A 15741-nucleotide genomic window follows, 5' to 3' on the forward strand; every position below is an offset into this window, starting at 1 on the left:
CACTTACAGTATTCAATAAAGCATTGGAAAAATAATATTTCTAAAATTAATATACAATAATAATAATATTTTGATTTGTTACAAAATTTAAGTCACTTAATCTCTTTAATGATTACATTATGGGTTTTTTAATCTATATATCAAAATATTTTGATTTTTCAAAGATTTATTTCAATAAAATAAGAAATTAATACAAGATTAGTAATTGATTAATTGTACTACAATATTTGAACAATTTTACGATGAATTTTCATATTTAATTTTATGGGATACATTTAAAATACTAATTTATTAATACAATTATTTTTATTATTTCAAAATGAAATATATTTTGTTTCAATTTAAAATTTTTAAATAAGTTTTTAATTTTTATTTTTATATTAAAAGTTTTATAAATATTGTGAAATAATTTAGTCACAAATTATTTAAATTTTTATTTTTTAAGTTGAAATTAGTTTATTTAAATTAGTTTATTCAAATTATTTTATTTAAATTATGTTTTAATATTTAATTTTATATTTTGATTTGGTCTTAACATTATGCAAATCATATTTACACTTATTAATATATAAACTTGCCCATTATTTAAATATCTTGACTTTTAATAATTATAATTATAATATATTTACTATGGGAAAGATAGTATATTTATTTTTAACGATGACATTTGTTTTTAGATTTAAAAAATTAGATTATTTGGTACCTGCTACCAAATCAAATAAATATAATCACATATATTTTATTTATTTATTATTTATAACATATTTATTTATTATTTATAACATTGTGCATGGTAGATGACTACTCATGGTAGATTTATGTATCGTTGTTTCTGTTAGTAATTTTTTATGATAAAATGTTAACATTTATATTAAAAACATTGCTACTAATTTTTATTTTTTTTTAGAAAAAAACATGATACAATTATGATTGATAAGTACATAAATTTCTTAAGAAAACATACATTTTTCGACGGGCCGAAACTACTTATAAAATTACATTTAACATGAAACAATTATGATTGATGAATACATAATTTTTTATAAAAACAAAAATTTATTATTCTTTTTGCATTTTATACACATTTTTAACCATCGCTATATTATATTAATTTACTATTTATAACGACATTGTAAGAACAGTGCGAACGCACGGGTAAATGATTTATTTTTTTATTTTATTTTTCTATTAATATATTTTTTTTTGAGGGGGCAAAGCTACTTAATATGTATATATTTTATTTACATTTTTACCCATTATTACATTATATTTATTTACTATTGATAGATGACTACTTAATTATTTCCTTTATTTTTTATTTTTCATAAGTAAATATTAACCTATAACTGATATTTTTTAAAAAATAAATATATTAAATATATTGAAATTTTTATTTAAAATAAGTCAAAACGATTTCAAATGCTTATAATAAGATAAGGGGTACGAGTGACAATGAACAAAATTTGGACAAAATAATTTGGTGCTGTTACCAAATCAAATAAATATATATTTATTTATCATTTATAACATTGTGCAATCCGTGCGAACGCACGGATAAATGATTAGTAATGATAGATTTATAACGATATTGTATGATTCGTACGAACGCGTTCGCACAGGTAAATTATTACTAATGATAGATTTATAACGATATTGTATGATTCGTACGAACGTACGGGTAGATGATTACTCATGATAGATTTATAACGATATTGTATGATTCGTTCGAACACACGGGTAGATGACTGCTTAATTATTTCATTTATTTTTTCTACTAAAGTATATATTTATAACTATATTAAATTAATATTTATATGACAATTATAATTTCAAATGTTTTTTCTTTTTAATTTACATATTTTTTATATATATTTATTAACCATCGTTATATATTTATTTATTTATTATTTATATCGACTTTGCGTGACCCGTGCGAACGCACGGGTCCTTTACTAGTTTTGCTAAGAAGCTAGACCGCATGCGTCATATCTTTCCCATCTTCGAGGATGACAAGTTATTGAATCACGAGGACAACAAATCTTGGGAGGAGTATGAATGTCACTCCATCCTTAGAGATTTCACTTCACCGCCCCATAGGCATGGTAGTAATTTTGCTGTGTGTTTATATGATTGTCTAGATCTCAGTTTTTGTCATAACTCTGAAGCTTCAGAGGCTTCTCTAAAGACCCCAAGATACTACGATCGAGGATATGGACGGACATCAGATTCTTCTTTTGCTTAGAAGTTGGAGCGTGTGTGTTATATATTTACCTTTTTTGAAGATGACGTGCTAGTGAATGATGAGGACAACCGATCTTGAGAGAAGTGTAAATGTCACTCCATTCTTGGTATCAGTTGAGAACTAGTAACTTTAAGACTTCCCTTTATGGCGCAGTTGTGTCAATGGTAACTAACTTTAGCACGATGTCCTGATTGCCCCGAGAGTCTGACTCTCGCATGGTACTGTCTCTTGGTGGAGCGTATTGAAGTTTCTATTCAGTCTTGAAAATTCTTTTAGTAAAAATTGTGAATTTTGCTCTTGAGCTATGTTATAACCGTTACTTAGAAGGTTTGTTGCTCCATGAACTTCAATATTTGCTTGCAACATCTTAAGACTTGGGAGTATTTGTTTGGGTATAACAGGTATAGGAGGAGGTCAATGCGATGGTTTGTCTTTGTGATGTAGTTGTGTGGATTTAAAGAACATAATAGCCTGGTATGTCCATTGTCCGATTCTTAAAATAGAGAAATATTGTTGTGTAAATTTAAAAGAAGATACCATCAGGACTGAATTATCTTCTATAGGATGAGGAGGAAGAGGAAGAACTCTTGTAGCTTCAGCATTAACAACATTTACAACTTGTCGTTGAACAAAAGATCTAGTGACCCAGAATAGATGGATACCATAAATTGAGTTATGATGCCACAACAATTAACCATGGGTTGAAAGCTTTGTATGAGGGAGTGTTTTATTCTGAAGTGAAAGAATTTACTTTGGATTTTGCTCATGTTCAATTATTGTTGCAAAGTTGTGGAACTTTGTTCAAGGTTAGTGACATGTCTAAAAAATTATTAGATGGAAGGCCGACCAAAATATTTGAACATACATTTGAATATTCAGAGATATGTGATGAACATTTTTCATTTGATAATTTTTTTATTGTCAATAGTATTAGTAAAAGTACACCAGTGATAACGTTTCTAGCGAGGGCCAGTAAAGTCTCAACTGGATTCTTTTCGAATTGATAATCTCCTTATATAGTAGTTCTGACCCATTTCATACCTAATACTCATCAGAGGCCATTTAACGTGATTGTCTGTGATTAGTGTAATCTCTTAATGGTACTTGGAAATCAGACTTGATTTTTAGATCTTATACCATAATTCTCTCAATCAGTCATAAATGTGTTATCCATTGTATCATAATCCAAACACTCCCTCTATATTAGTTTTGGGTTGACATGATCAACCCGACCCATTAAGTGTGTTAGCCTGACCCTATTCTATCAGACGAACTACAATATAGGGCGAACTCTATCTAACCTAGGATATAACATGACATACTCTTAATGATTTGAGCCAATAGACCAAACATGTACACAACTCCTCAATGTTGCAAAAACTCCCTTGGTTCACCAATATGCGTCTACTGTCGTTACTTGACATCCTCACTCTTACTAGTATTAATATGTGGTGGTTTGATACGTTGTTAACTAGCTCTTCCTCATAAAAAGATATGTGTAATTTATCGACGATTTCCCCAAAAGCAAAATAATAAATTTTCCTTGATCTCTTTTGAGAAAAAAAACACGTTATTATGCCTAAGCGGGGTGAACCTCTCTAACATGACAAATGGTAGATATAGAACCTTCGTTCCCAAGGAGTTTAAAGATAGATCCTCTCAAGAAGATAAAAAAATTTGTGTACCCAAATTATATAGTGAACATAGTTATATCGATTGAAAATCACGACAGTGAGTGAAAATGAAAGAAGAGGAAAAACCATCTTCCTTCTCTTTGCGACCTTCTTTTTAGAGGGGTTATATTTGTCGCCCCACACCTTGTTCGAGTTAAGATTGAGGGTAACCGGCCTAAATTAAAACACCTACTAATACTACTTTCTCTAATCTTTTTTAACTTTAACCTTATAATAGTCTATTCCAAATATTTTATCTCTACATGGTTTTTGAATTAATCTTCCATAATATATGAACAAACACTTTAGAAAATAAACTAAATAATTAAAATTATAAATAAATCTGTCCAAAATAATACTAGGCTATAAGTAAATCAAACATCTATAGATATTTATAATATCAATTATTAGTCTACCCATTTTACTAACTACCAAACCCATCGTTTTTAGTCTCTGTTTTTTTTTTTCTTTGGATAGCCCCCTTTCTACCTTCTAAAATGATTTTATTTTGTTACTTTTCATTTTATATTGTCTCCATTCTCGGTGTTTTGTTTTTGTTTTCTATTTTTTTCCCTCACATTTTTCTGGTCTAGATTTTTCCTTCACATTTATTTATAACAAGAAAAATACAAAAACGGACGGTCATCTCACTATATTTCTCAAAATTTCAGATTTCATACATTTTTCCCAAAACGAAAATTACAAAAAAAAAAAACAATCCTAAATTATAAATATACGGCATTTTAAAATTACATTTTTTTTTTGACAATTTTCCTCCTCTGTCATATTTCCCCCCGTTCCCATTATTTCTCTTTTTTTTTTCCCGTCAAGTATATGTTTATACTATTTTCATAAAAATTATTATTTTAAAAATATTTGAACAAACAAAATTGTACAATATACCGAATATTCCATTTAAAATATAAAACAATATTAGTTTCGAATTCTATTATTAATTCGTGCATCTTCTCTTGTTAAGTAGTATCTTCCACTTGAAAAAAGAGTCTCTTTTGTCGTGCAATCCAACAGTGTATATGTTTTAAGGTATTTCACCTACTCCCTCACCAAACCAACATTGTTGCTGCTGGCGGACTTCACAAGGGACATTCATTCTCATTACATATACAAACGTCCGCCCTCTTCCGTTCCAGATCTTCAAAATGCAGTCCGCCGCTTTCACTCTCTCCCCTTCTCTCCCTCTCCGAAATCTCAACCGCCAAAACACCAACCGTTTAACTCGCTCCTCCACTAACCTCCGTCTCTCCGCCAAATTAAACGACGCCGTAAATCCCAATGGCGCCTCCTCTTCTTCCTCCTCCTCCTTCACTCGTAAATCATGGTCTATTTCTCCTTCTTCATCTTCCTCCTCTTCTTTCAAATTCAGACCTCTCCCTCTCCTTTCCACCTCCGATCTTTCTCCTCCTAAAGCCACATCCGAAAGCGCCGCTGAATCTGCTGATTCCGGTTCTTTGCTCAAAACTCTTCAACTTGGATCCTTGTTCGGATTGTGGTACCTCTTCAATATCTACTTCAATATCTACAATAAACAGGTGCTTGCTATTTCTTTTCACGAGATCTATTTCTTGCGATGCTTTTTGTATCGTAAAATATTGTATTCTGCAATGCTGAGGAGTATTTTGAATTTACAGTAATTTTTCTTTTTGTTTCTATGCAGGTTTTGAAGGCGTGCCATTTCCCTGTAACTGTTACTGTAGTTCAATTTGCTGTTGGGACTGTTCTTGTATCAGTTATGTGGGCTCTTAATCTCTACAAGAGACCTAAAATCAATGGCGCCATGGTATTTTGCTATCTCTTTGATTGATTAATTAGTTAAGAAATCTATTATTGAGTTCTGTGTTGTTGATTATGTATGTGTGTGTTATTTGTTTTCAGCTTGCAGCTATATTTCCACTAGCTATTGTGCATACTTTGGGGAACCTTTTCACTAATATGAGTCTTGGAAAGGTGGCTGTGTCTTTTACTCACACTATTAAAGCTATGGAGCCTTTCTTTTCGGTTATCCTTTCTGCCATGTTTCTTGGAGAGGTTAGAATGCAACTTTTTTGTTTTTACTGCAACTTGCCGTTGCTTGTTGTGATTAATTTTCAAAGAATTTGATGATAGTTGATAAGTATGTATCAAACTGATAGGATTTTAAATTTCGGTCGTGGTCCTTGCGGTCCTTGATATTCTGGTGTATTGTGGTGGCAGAGACATATTAAACTTTGGTATCATCATGCTACCATTGTGACCGGTCCCTTTTTTTTAAGTTGGCTGTATGTTTCTCTAGTACAGTGCTGTCAATCATGGATTGCAGTAAATACTGATTTGCTCAAGTTTTGCTACACTATAGCCGTGATTTGAAAACAATAGTTGTGTAGCTTATATTATATATTATATCTGGTGACAGAAAATTAAATACACTTAATGGATTCTGAGGTGATTTTTCCAGTAGTAATCTCGTGTTTCATTTTCATTTTCTGACAGAGACCTACACCTTGGGTGATTGGTTCCCTTGTTCCTATTGTTGGTGGAGTTGCTCTGGCGTCTGTTACGGAGGCGTCTTTCAATTGGTAAGATTTTCTGTGTAATCTTCCATCTATGGGGCAGTGAAGAAGGGATATGTAAAGAAATTTTTTGGTTTATTTGAGTTCTTATAAGCTTTGGTGGTATTGAATAGGGCTGGATTTTGGAGTGCAATGGCTTCCAATGTGACAAACCAATCACGTAATGTTCTTAGCAAAAAGGTCATGGTTAAACAAGAGGTAATGTGATCTGTGGACATTCATAATATTTGCGTTCAACAAGACATTTTATGAACCTCTTATATGTTAAAAAAGAAGATTATAACGATGCTTTTGTTCTTCTCAGGAATCCTTGGACAACATAACTCTCTTCTCTATAATAACAATAATGTCATTCTTCTTGTTAGCACCTGCTGCTATCTTCATGGAGGGTGTCAAATTCACCCCTGCTTACCTGCAATCTGCTGTGAGTAACTTGTTGGTTATAGTAGATAGAATTGTTGTCATCTAGGTACACTCTAAAGTTGTTATTATGTTGGGTTTGTTAATATATTATTGTATTATCTTTCTCTACAGGGATTAAATGTTAGACAAGTGTACACCAGATCTCTTCTTGCTGCACTCTGTTTCCATGCATATCAACAAGTGAGTATTCTGTTTTCATGTTCGATGCACAACTTTGCTACTAAATAGGGTCTTGTACTATAGTTGCTGACATGGTTTCCATTTGTAATATTTAAATGGCTGTGTATCTTAATGACCTATTAACGTTTTTCTGTGAATGGGCTTGCAGGTTTCTTACATGATATTGCAGAGGGTATCACCTGTTACCCATTCCGTCGGTAATTGTGTGAAGCGTGTTGTGGTTATTGTGAGCTCTGTCATCATCTTCAAAACACCTGTCTCGCCTGTGAATGCTTTAGGTAAGATTGCTTTCTTTCTTGTTTTGAAACATTTGAAGATTCTTGACACATACTTTCATGGCTGAGGTTTTTTCATTATTTTTTTATAGGTACTGCTGTTGGTCTTGCTGGTGTTTTCCTCTACTCAAGGGTGAAGCGAATTAAGTCAAAGCCAAAGGCAGTTTAACTTTTTCAATGGTAAATTTTTGCTAGTTGCATTACAAAATGCCAAAATGCCAAATAGCTGCAAAATCTGAATTCCTTCCTAGGTGAGATAGGAATATGGGGATTACACCATTATTGACCCATGCCACGTTTTTTTTTCTTAAAAAGTAGTTACTGCGTGGATTTCAAATTTTATGTCTGACAAGTACCTATTGGTTAGGCTCCCTTAAAATGTCGTCCTCTTTTTAATTTTTCTTGTATACCAACAATATCCAGGGGTGACTTTGAACCATGTAACTTTTTATTACAAGCATATATGTCAGGACAGTTTTGGTAGACCACTTCAATTTTTTCTGCTTTGTGATTGGACTCTAGAAAATCTGTCAGTTATTTCACTTGCCCAATATTTTCTGTCTTGAACTTTGTTCAGTCGAGAGAGCATGACTTATGGGAGCAATAATAACGAGTCTTTTATGTTTACAAATATTTCTGCATGTTTGACCGAAATTCAATTTTGTTTATCCCCTTTGTTACAGATTTACCTACATGGTCATTTTTCCACCTCTCAGCTCACAATTTGACTCAAACCAACAAAAAGGTTGCAATATTAGGCGAAAATTCATATACAGAAGCATGTTAATTTTGATTTGATAATAGAACAGAGACCTTATTTGTTATTTTGGTGTCATTTTTTATGGATAGAATTTAATGTATTATTTTTGTATCGATCATGTAATTTGCTTTTTTGAACGGAAATGTTTTCAAATTTGTTTATTAGTGGATGTGAAATGAAAGTTAGTCTGTAACCGTGGAATAATATTTTCAGATATGAAAGACGTACGTCACATTAAAGATAAAGAATTAAGTTGATACAAGATCAACATATAGGATCTACCTGCCTGATCCTGTTTTGCTTATCAGACTTCATTTAAAAGAAAAACTTTTGATAAAAAGAGCCTTTAAGAATTGTTGGTAGAGTGTAGTGCTATGTGTTTGTTTGTTTGGATTCAAATTAAATTCTAGTACTAAGTTATGCTTGTTTTCAAATCAATGATACATGTCAATAATATCCCTTCAAAATTATAACTTCAAAGTTTATTTTAGACTTGCAAATGTTTTGGGTTGAAGTTGGTTATACATTATGGACTACAACTGAGTCGATGACAACTTTGGCAACCCCAACGTCAATTCCATTGTTCACACTCGTCGCCACCATCAAATCCGTTGCATGTTCCTCACACCAAAGATTTGGGCAATTTCCACCCCTTCTGAATACCAGGTGAACACTATTGTAGATGCAGTCACGGTTTGCCACATGCTCAAAGATTTGCTTGTCTCTCTTCAATGTATTGGACTGACCAAAGGTCCGATACAATGACCCAATCCAGTCACATCTACCTCCGTTGTGGAGTATCACAGAGGAGCGTGTCTCTCGTGCTCTTCTTCGTTATTGATCCACATTCAAGGATTTTCCATATTCTACTTCTGATTAACTAGAGATAGTTGTAACCATCACTACTATATAAACATGACTATGAGTCATACCATGTATTATTCTCATTTAATTCAGCTAACATATACCAATTGAGTCATCTCACTCACCTCGTCTAAGGTTGGACTAAAATAATATAAATTTTTTCCATCTTATAACAAATGTATTTTTACCCCGGAATTATAAAGCTCAACACTCATTAAGGTTGATTTATTTTGACAACATTACTTTTTTTAACGCGGAGAATCTAACTCATTTCATTAATAATAATATTGTGAATACATGTAGATACACTGTTAAAAATGTGAAAACTAGTAAGAGATGAAGCCGTCTTTATCGAAGCATGAACAACTTTATTAGCTTGTCTTCTAATGAACTTAACATAAAAGTTCCTAACATGTTGGGTCAATAGGTGATGACAGACTCGAGAAATGACACCCGAATTCGAGTCATTCGGCTTTGGAGTGATTCCACTATCCACAACAATTTTAGAATCCGACTCGGAATCCACATTATCATAGCCAAGATCCAACACCCATTTGATAGAAGTCACTTCCACTATCCACAACAATTTTAGAATCCGACTCGGAATCCACATTATCATAGCCAAGATCCAACACCCATTTGATAGAAGTCACGAGACCTAGAGCTTCACCAATATCAACATCACTAATAGACGAAAACCACTTTGTCCGGACCAATAAAAAAACCTTCATCGTTTATAATACAAACACCTATCCCAACCTTATTATTAGAAAAAGATGCATCAATATTGCATTTTAACCGTCCAAATAGTGGCTTACTCCACTTAGTACCATTAAATTTTTATTTGATTTAAAATATTGAATAATGAGTTTTATTTAATTTTAAGTATAATTTTACTATATTTTGAATGTTTATGTAATAAACCCTCTTAATTGAATTATTTTTATATTTATAATTTCAAAAATTTTTATCCATGAAGTGCATCCAAATCTAGAGATTGTGATATTGGTTTAAAATTTAAAAGTATTAGTTGAAGAGTCAACTCAAATTCGATCCAATTCAATGCACACCCTTTTTTATTACGTGTGTTTTGACACATCAACAAAATACAATCAAAATATATTTGTAGACTAAAATCACCTAAAGAAAAAAAAATTAGAACATAAAAGAAACATTAAAAAACTTAAGTCAAAACTGAATTTAAGCTTTAATTCTACTTCACCAAGCAATTGACCATAGTAATTATGTATGTAAATATCATAACACCCAAAATTATAATTGTATTTATTAATTCATGACAGTTACCAACTTAAGCATTAAAATAAAACATAATGTTAGATTACTATGGTAATATTAACCTTATGGTTAAGTTAAGATGTGAATCAATCCTTTAGTAATTAAATGCTTCTACCATTCATCTCCTATTTAGGGAACCAAACTAGGTAACTCGTAACATAAGTGTCACAAAAACATTATTTTCTCTTACATAAAACTTTATGTCAATGGATCTTGAGACAAAGCTTACAGAAAATTTCTACTTCAAATCCAACATGAAAAATCAAGAGAATCCTTTCATTGTTCCTCCATCTCAAGGATTCTTACAAGATTTTAATCACATTGATAAATTTAATCCGAATGGTACTTTTTTCAATCATGTTTCTGGGGTCCAAAACTTCGGTCCTAGTGATAAATTTTCTTTTGCTGATAATGATTTCAAGCCATTTGTCGAGAATAGTGGTAATAGTAATGGTAATGGTAATGGTCATGCTTTTGTAATGGACAATTTTCTTCATGGAGGTTATGACTTGAACAATCTTTCTCAGAGGAATAATCAAGTCGAAACGATGGTTACAAACCAAAGTAATTATTTTCCCTTTAATATTAATATTCCTCAAGAAACCAAACCTTTGAGTTTTGTTGCACCAGATGAAGTTTCATGCATGCCTTCAATGAGATATTACAAAAGATTTGGCATGAATAGAAACAGCAAAGCATATCCTCTCACAAGAAAGATAGAAAAAATTCGTAAGAATTCCAACGTTGTGAAAGGACAATGGACTGTAGAAGAAGATGGGTATGTACATAAAAATTTGAAACTTTTTTTCTCTCTTCATTATATATTACTAGTTATTAATTTTTACGTGCATGCAAAAACAGGTTGTTGATTCAGCTGGTTGAACAAAATGGTTTGAGAAAATGGTCTCGTATTGCTCAGATGTTGCCTGGTAGAATTGGAAAACAATGCCGAGAGCGATGGCATAATCATCTAAGGCCTGATATTAAGGTACATAAATATTCTAATAAGTAAGTTCAAATCTATGAAATACCAACTCAAGCACAGAGACATGATGGACATCGAACACGACACCGAGATATTTGGTCTGGTCCGGCCTGCACAAGTGCAGGGAGTGCTACAGGACCTCGGGTTCAAATTTTTTTATAATTAAACAAAGAAATTTTAAAATTAAAATAAAATATTCAAAACACAAAATTTATATAAAATAATTTAGAATTTAAACAATATTTTGGAGTTTTTGTGTTTTTACAATTGTATTTTTAACATGTTATTTTTAAATATTAAAATTATATATATTTTAAAAAATTTAAGTCAATTTTTTAAATTAAAACATGGTCTGTGAATTGATTGGGCCCAACCCTACATTTGGTAATAATCAAATGTGTTATTCTGTGTTTGTGTCTATGTCAGATCTTGACACATCAGACATTTCTTTTTTCAGAGGTGTTTATGTAAAGTTAAAATAATAAAATAAACATGTTTTCTAAAACATGAAAAATGTTTGTTGTTGCAGAAGGACATATGGAGTGAAGAAGAGGACAGAATATTGATCAAAGCTCATGGAGAGATAGGAAACAAATGGGCAGAGATAGCTAAAAAGTTACCAGGAAGAACTGAAAACTCAATAAAAAACCATTGGAATGCAACCAAGAGAAGACAATATTCTAAAAGAAAGTGTCGTTCGAAATACCCTAGAGGAAATCTTCTACAAGATTATATCAAGAGCTTGAACTTAGACAAAAACCCCCCAAAAGATTATAGAAAAAAATCATCAACTAATGTCAGTGTCATGAAAAACAATACCAACAAAGACACAACAATAGCAATATCAGCTCAGTCTCAGCCTCAGTCTCAGTCTCAGAAAGCTGAACAGTTTTGTCCAAGTGATGAGTGTTTGGTTCCGAGTTGTGGTTTTGATGATGTTCCAGATTTTTGTTTTGATGAGAGTTTGTTTCAAGATGGGTGTAGTATTGATTCTCTTCTGGATGATGTGAAAATTATGGAAGGAAAAAAACATTGTGATGTTGAGAAAGAGATTATGGAATCTATGTTTGGAGCTGAAGTTAAGAAGGAGATGGATTTGATTGATATGGTTTTTTCATGTCAATGAAATTGTTAAGTAATTTATGTTTTTGGCATCAATATATAGTATTATGCACACTAGTATTATTATATTATTAATATTATACATATATGTTTTAAATATGAATTGGAATTGCTTTGTAATTTTTGTTTGAGGAGGGAGAAATACATCAACTATCTACCTATGTTATTAAACACCCTATATTATCCTTTAAACAAAATAAATTTTACATTACATAATACCCTTTTACATAATTGATTAAATAAATTTGTACTACTCAATCATATTTTTCTTTTCCTCCAAGTGACACATCTATTTTTCAAATCTTCATGAATTCACAACTTTTTTGTTTCCCTCTCAAACACCACAATTTTCTCTCACCTAAACACTTTTCTTTCTCTCTATCATTTATATAATATTATACATACTTTAGAATTTATATAATTGTCATTTATTTTAAAATGAATTAATTCATTTTAACTTTTAATTTTATATGTATAACAAAATCTATCATTATTTCACTATCACGCAATACATTTTTAATTTTACTCTATCATTTATATAATATTATACATACTTTAGAATTTATATAATTGTCATTTATTTTAAAATAAATTCATTCATTTTAAATTATAAATTTAGATGTGTAACAAAATCTATCATTATTTCACGGGACATTATCATGCAATACCTTTTTTTATTTTACTCTATCATTTATATAATATTGATCGTACATGATCAGACGGATCGTCAAGGCCTGCTCGGAACTGGATCTTTGAGAAGTGAAGGGGGGGTGTACCTGCAAGGTACTCCGATGCCAAAGTAAGAGAGCGAGCAAGGGAGTGCAAGTACGAGCTAAAGGTTAGAAGAGAATGAATACCTGAAAAAGAAAAAGAAAAAGGTTATAATATATAAGTACACTTCTATATATTATAAGTACTTGTGAACTGCATTTGCATAACAGAAAAAGAAAAATGACATTATGTTTGATTTTTGGACGAGTTTGAAATAATTTATTTATATTTTATTATCAAAATGTGCATATAATAAGGAACATAGATATTATTTAATAAGTGTTTAATTAAGAGGACTAATAAGTTAGTGTTGACATATGATGACAAAACACATACGATCAATGCAAAGTGAAACACATTCAAGAGGACTCCAAAAAAAGTCAAGAAAGGTCTATCACAAGTGAAATTTCAGAAAAAAGACTTTAGTGTAAACTAGTGAAGTCATCCTAGAAAATGAAGAAGATTAGAACTAAAATAATGATATAATGGAAGAAAAAGCGAATGAAAGAGAAGAGGAAGATATTAAAGAGGAGGAGAAATAAAAATAGGATGAACGAAAAAAGATGAATGCATCAAGGAAGAAGATATGTTGAATAAGGAGGCAGAGCAAGATCTGCTTGCATAAAAAGAGACTGGAAATTTCATTCTTGTAAAGGACACGATAGAATAAAAGGACTAGAAGGCAAAGATGTAGAATAACGGGAGACGGCTAAGGAAGTATCAGAGGATATTACTAATGAACCATCTGAGATGATTTTGTGTCTCCCATTAAAGAGGGAGATATGACTTGGGTCAAATAAGCATGAGTGAAAAGATAAAAGGTCCCACCAGGAAGGGGTAAGAAAAAACTTCGGGCCTAAGTCATGATAAGGTAACCCTCTCCAATTATATAACCGAATAGGTAGTGTTATTTTATTTTGATGTTTATGAGTGTTGTGTCTGAAGTAACCATCTTCCATATCCTGATATTGAGGACATTGCCTTCATTTTTTAATTTTAAGGAAGAACGGTTTAGGTTTAACACTTTGTTTATACTATTTTATCATGGTTGCAAGTATTTTTTTACTTAAAAATTAATTCTTTTGAGTGCAGAAATTAGAATCATTGTGAAACCATGATAACTGATTAATGTATAAATTGTACATTATGTAAATGAGTGATGACCTATGTTACATCACTAGAAGTATGAGAAGTACATAGTCGGTAGGCTAGGTTAATGTGTTATTACTAGGAAAAGGAATGTGTTAAACTAAGTTTGGGGAAGGATCTCGTATTAACAGGTTATCATAATGAATGAAAGGGGATATTATATGTATATGTATAAAAGATATGTAAATAGGTCCCTTTGCTCAAAATTGTAGGAACAAGTAGGTCTACTTGGAGTAATAAGTTATACTTATTACAGGTGAGATCTTCTCAGGTGAAAAGGTACAACACTTACAAAAAAAAAAAATAACGCAGGTGAAATACTTTTATTGAATCCTAAATTCTAAAAGAAATAGTTATCTCCACTTACTGAAATTTAATTGCAAACCTTGGACTATAGTAAGTTCAAAATAGATTAGAAGCCCTGCAACATATGTTTAATGAAGTCTGGTGAAGTGATATTGGGCATCATAAGTTATAGATATACATACAAGAAGATCGAAATATGTTTTATGTAAGTTATGTCAATTTCTTAATGCAACCTGAATTTAAAAAATTTGTTTTAAATATGTTGATGCCATTATAAATAGTATAGTAGATTAAAAAAATCTTTTCAACCTTTTTGTCATAGTTGTAAGTTCATAGTTGTAGCTACAGTTATTATGAACTAATTCTATTTTTGTTGGATAATGTGAAATTCTATGAACAAGTAATCTTTTGAATGTGATGAATTAAGGTTCATGTCATATCTAGTTCATGTATATTTATGATATGTGTTTAGTCACATGTTTGATCAACTTAGAGTTAGATAATAGTTTTTTATGTTGTTGTAGTGTTTTATAAATAGGTTTCCATAACTAATATGGTTAGAGAGTAGACATATATTTCTTACTTAATATCTTTAGACAAAAATGATTAGGATTGTACTAGTAACCACAGTAAGTTTTACTTGATGTATGATGGGGTTAATGACGACTTAAACATAAGGTAGTCTTAATGATGTATTTCATATTTTCACATTGTTTACAAAAACCACAAGGTTTAGCCTTTGCCACAAATGACATGGAACCACAAAATATCTCAAACATTAGATGAAATTATTAAATGGATCATTGTTCAACAACCTTGTAAAACTTAACTCAAACTCATATCTCATTACCATTACTTTTTATTACACACAGACTAATGACACTGTCATCTATTTTATTATCTTTTTAACTCAAAATTTATTTATGGATTAAGATGATTAATGAAATGTTTAGAACACAACCCTCATGGGATCAATATCTTTCTTATAATTTTCCATTGAGTTGACCGTGTATACTTGCACACCTTTTAGTGAAACAATAGTATGTCTATTTTTAACCGTGTTACACTGTATTGGGCCTCATATATTCAGTATTCAATTCATGGGCCCAACCTTCTTATGTCCATACC

At 31.1% G+C, this 15741-nt stretch overlaps 2 protein-coding genes across 3 annotated transcripts; both read left to right on the forward strand.

The window, feature by feature from the left end:
* Positions 1-4889: 4889 nt before the first annotated feature.
* On the forward strand, positions 4890-8371 carry LOC131639959 (triose phosphate/phosphate translocator, non-green plastid, chloroplastic-like). 2 transcript variants are annotated; one of them, XR_009295112.1, is made up of 10 exons: positions 4890-5465; positions 5591-5713; positions 5809-5961; positions 6403-6488; positions 6596-6680; positions 6787-6906; positions 7017-7085; positions 7234-7363; positions 7453-7611; positions 8044-8371. XR_009295112.1 is itself a non-coding variant. In XM_058910379.1 (10 exons), exons 1-9 carry the CDS (start codon positions 5076-5078, stop codon positions 7527-7529), a joined length of 1233 nt encoding a protein of 410 aa, XP_058766362.1. In that variant the 5' UTR covers positions 4890-5075; the 3' UTR covers positions 7530-7540; positions 8044-8368. The 2 variants fall into 2 exon arrangements, 1 of the variants encoding a protein (XP_058766362.1); XM_058910379.1 differs by having other exon boundaries at positions 7453-7540; positions 8044-8368.
* A 2115-nt stretch (positions 8372-10486) lies between these two features.
* LOC131639956 (transcription factor MYB98-like) lies at positions 10487-12391 on the forward strand. The gene is made up of 3 exons (XM_058910377.1): positions 10487-11058; positions 11142-11268; positions 11795-12391. Exons 1-3 carry the CDS (start codon positions 10487-10489, stop codon positions 12389-12391), a joined length of 1296 nt encoding a protein of 431 aa, XP_058766360.1.
* Positions 12392-15741: the final 3350 nt, after the last annotated feature.

This window comes from Vicia villosa, unplaced genomic scaffold (genome assembly GCF_029867415.1).
Source record: "Vicia villosa cultivar HV-30 ecotype Madison, WI unplaced genomic scaffold, Vvil1.0 ctg.002871F_1_1, whole genome shotgun sequence".
Classification (NCBI taxonomy): Eukaryota; Viridiplantae; Streptophyta; class Magnoliopsida; order Fabales; family Fabaceae; genus Vicia; species Vicia villosa.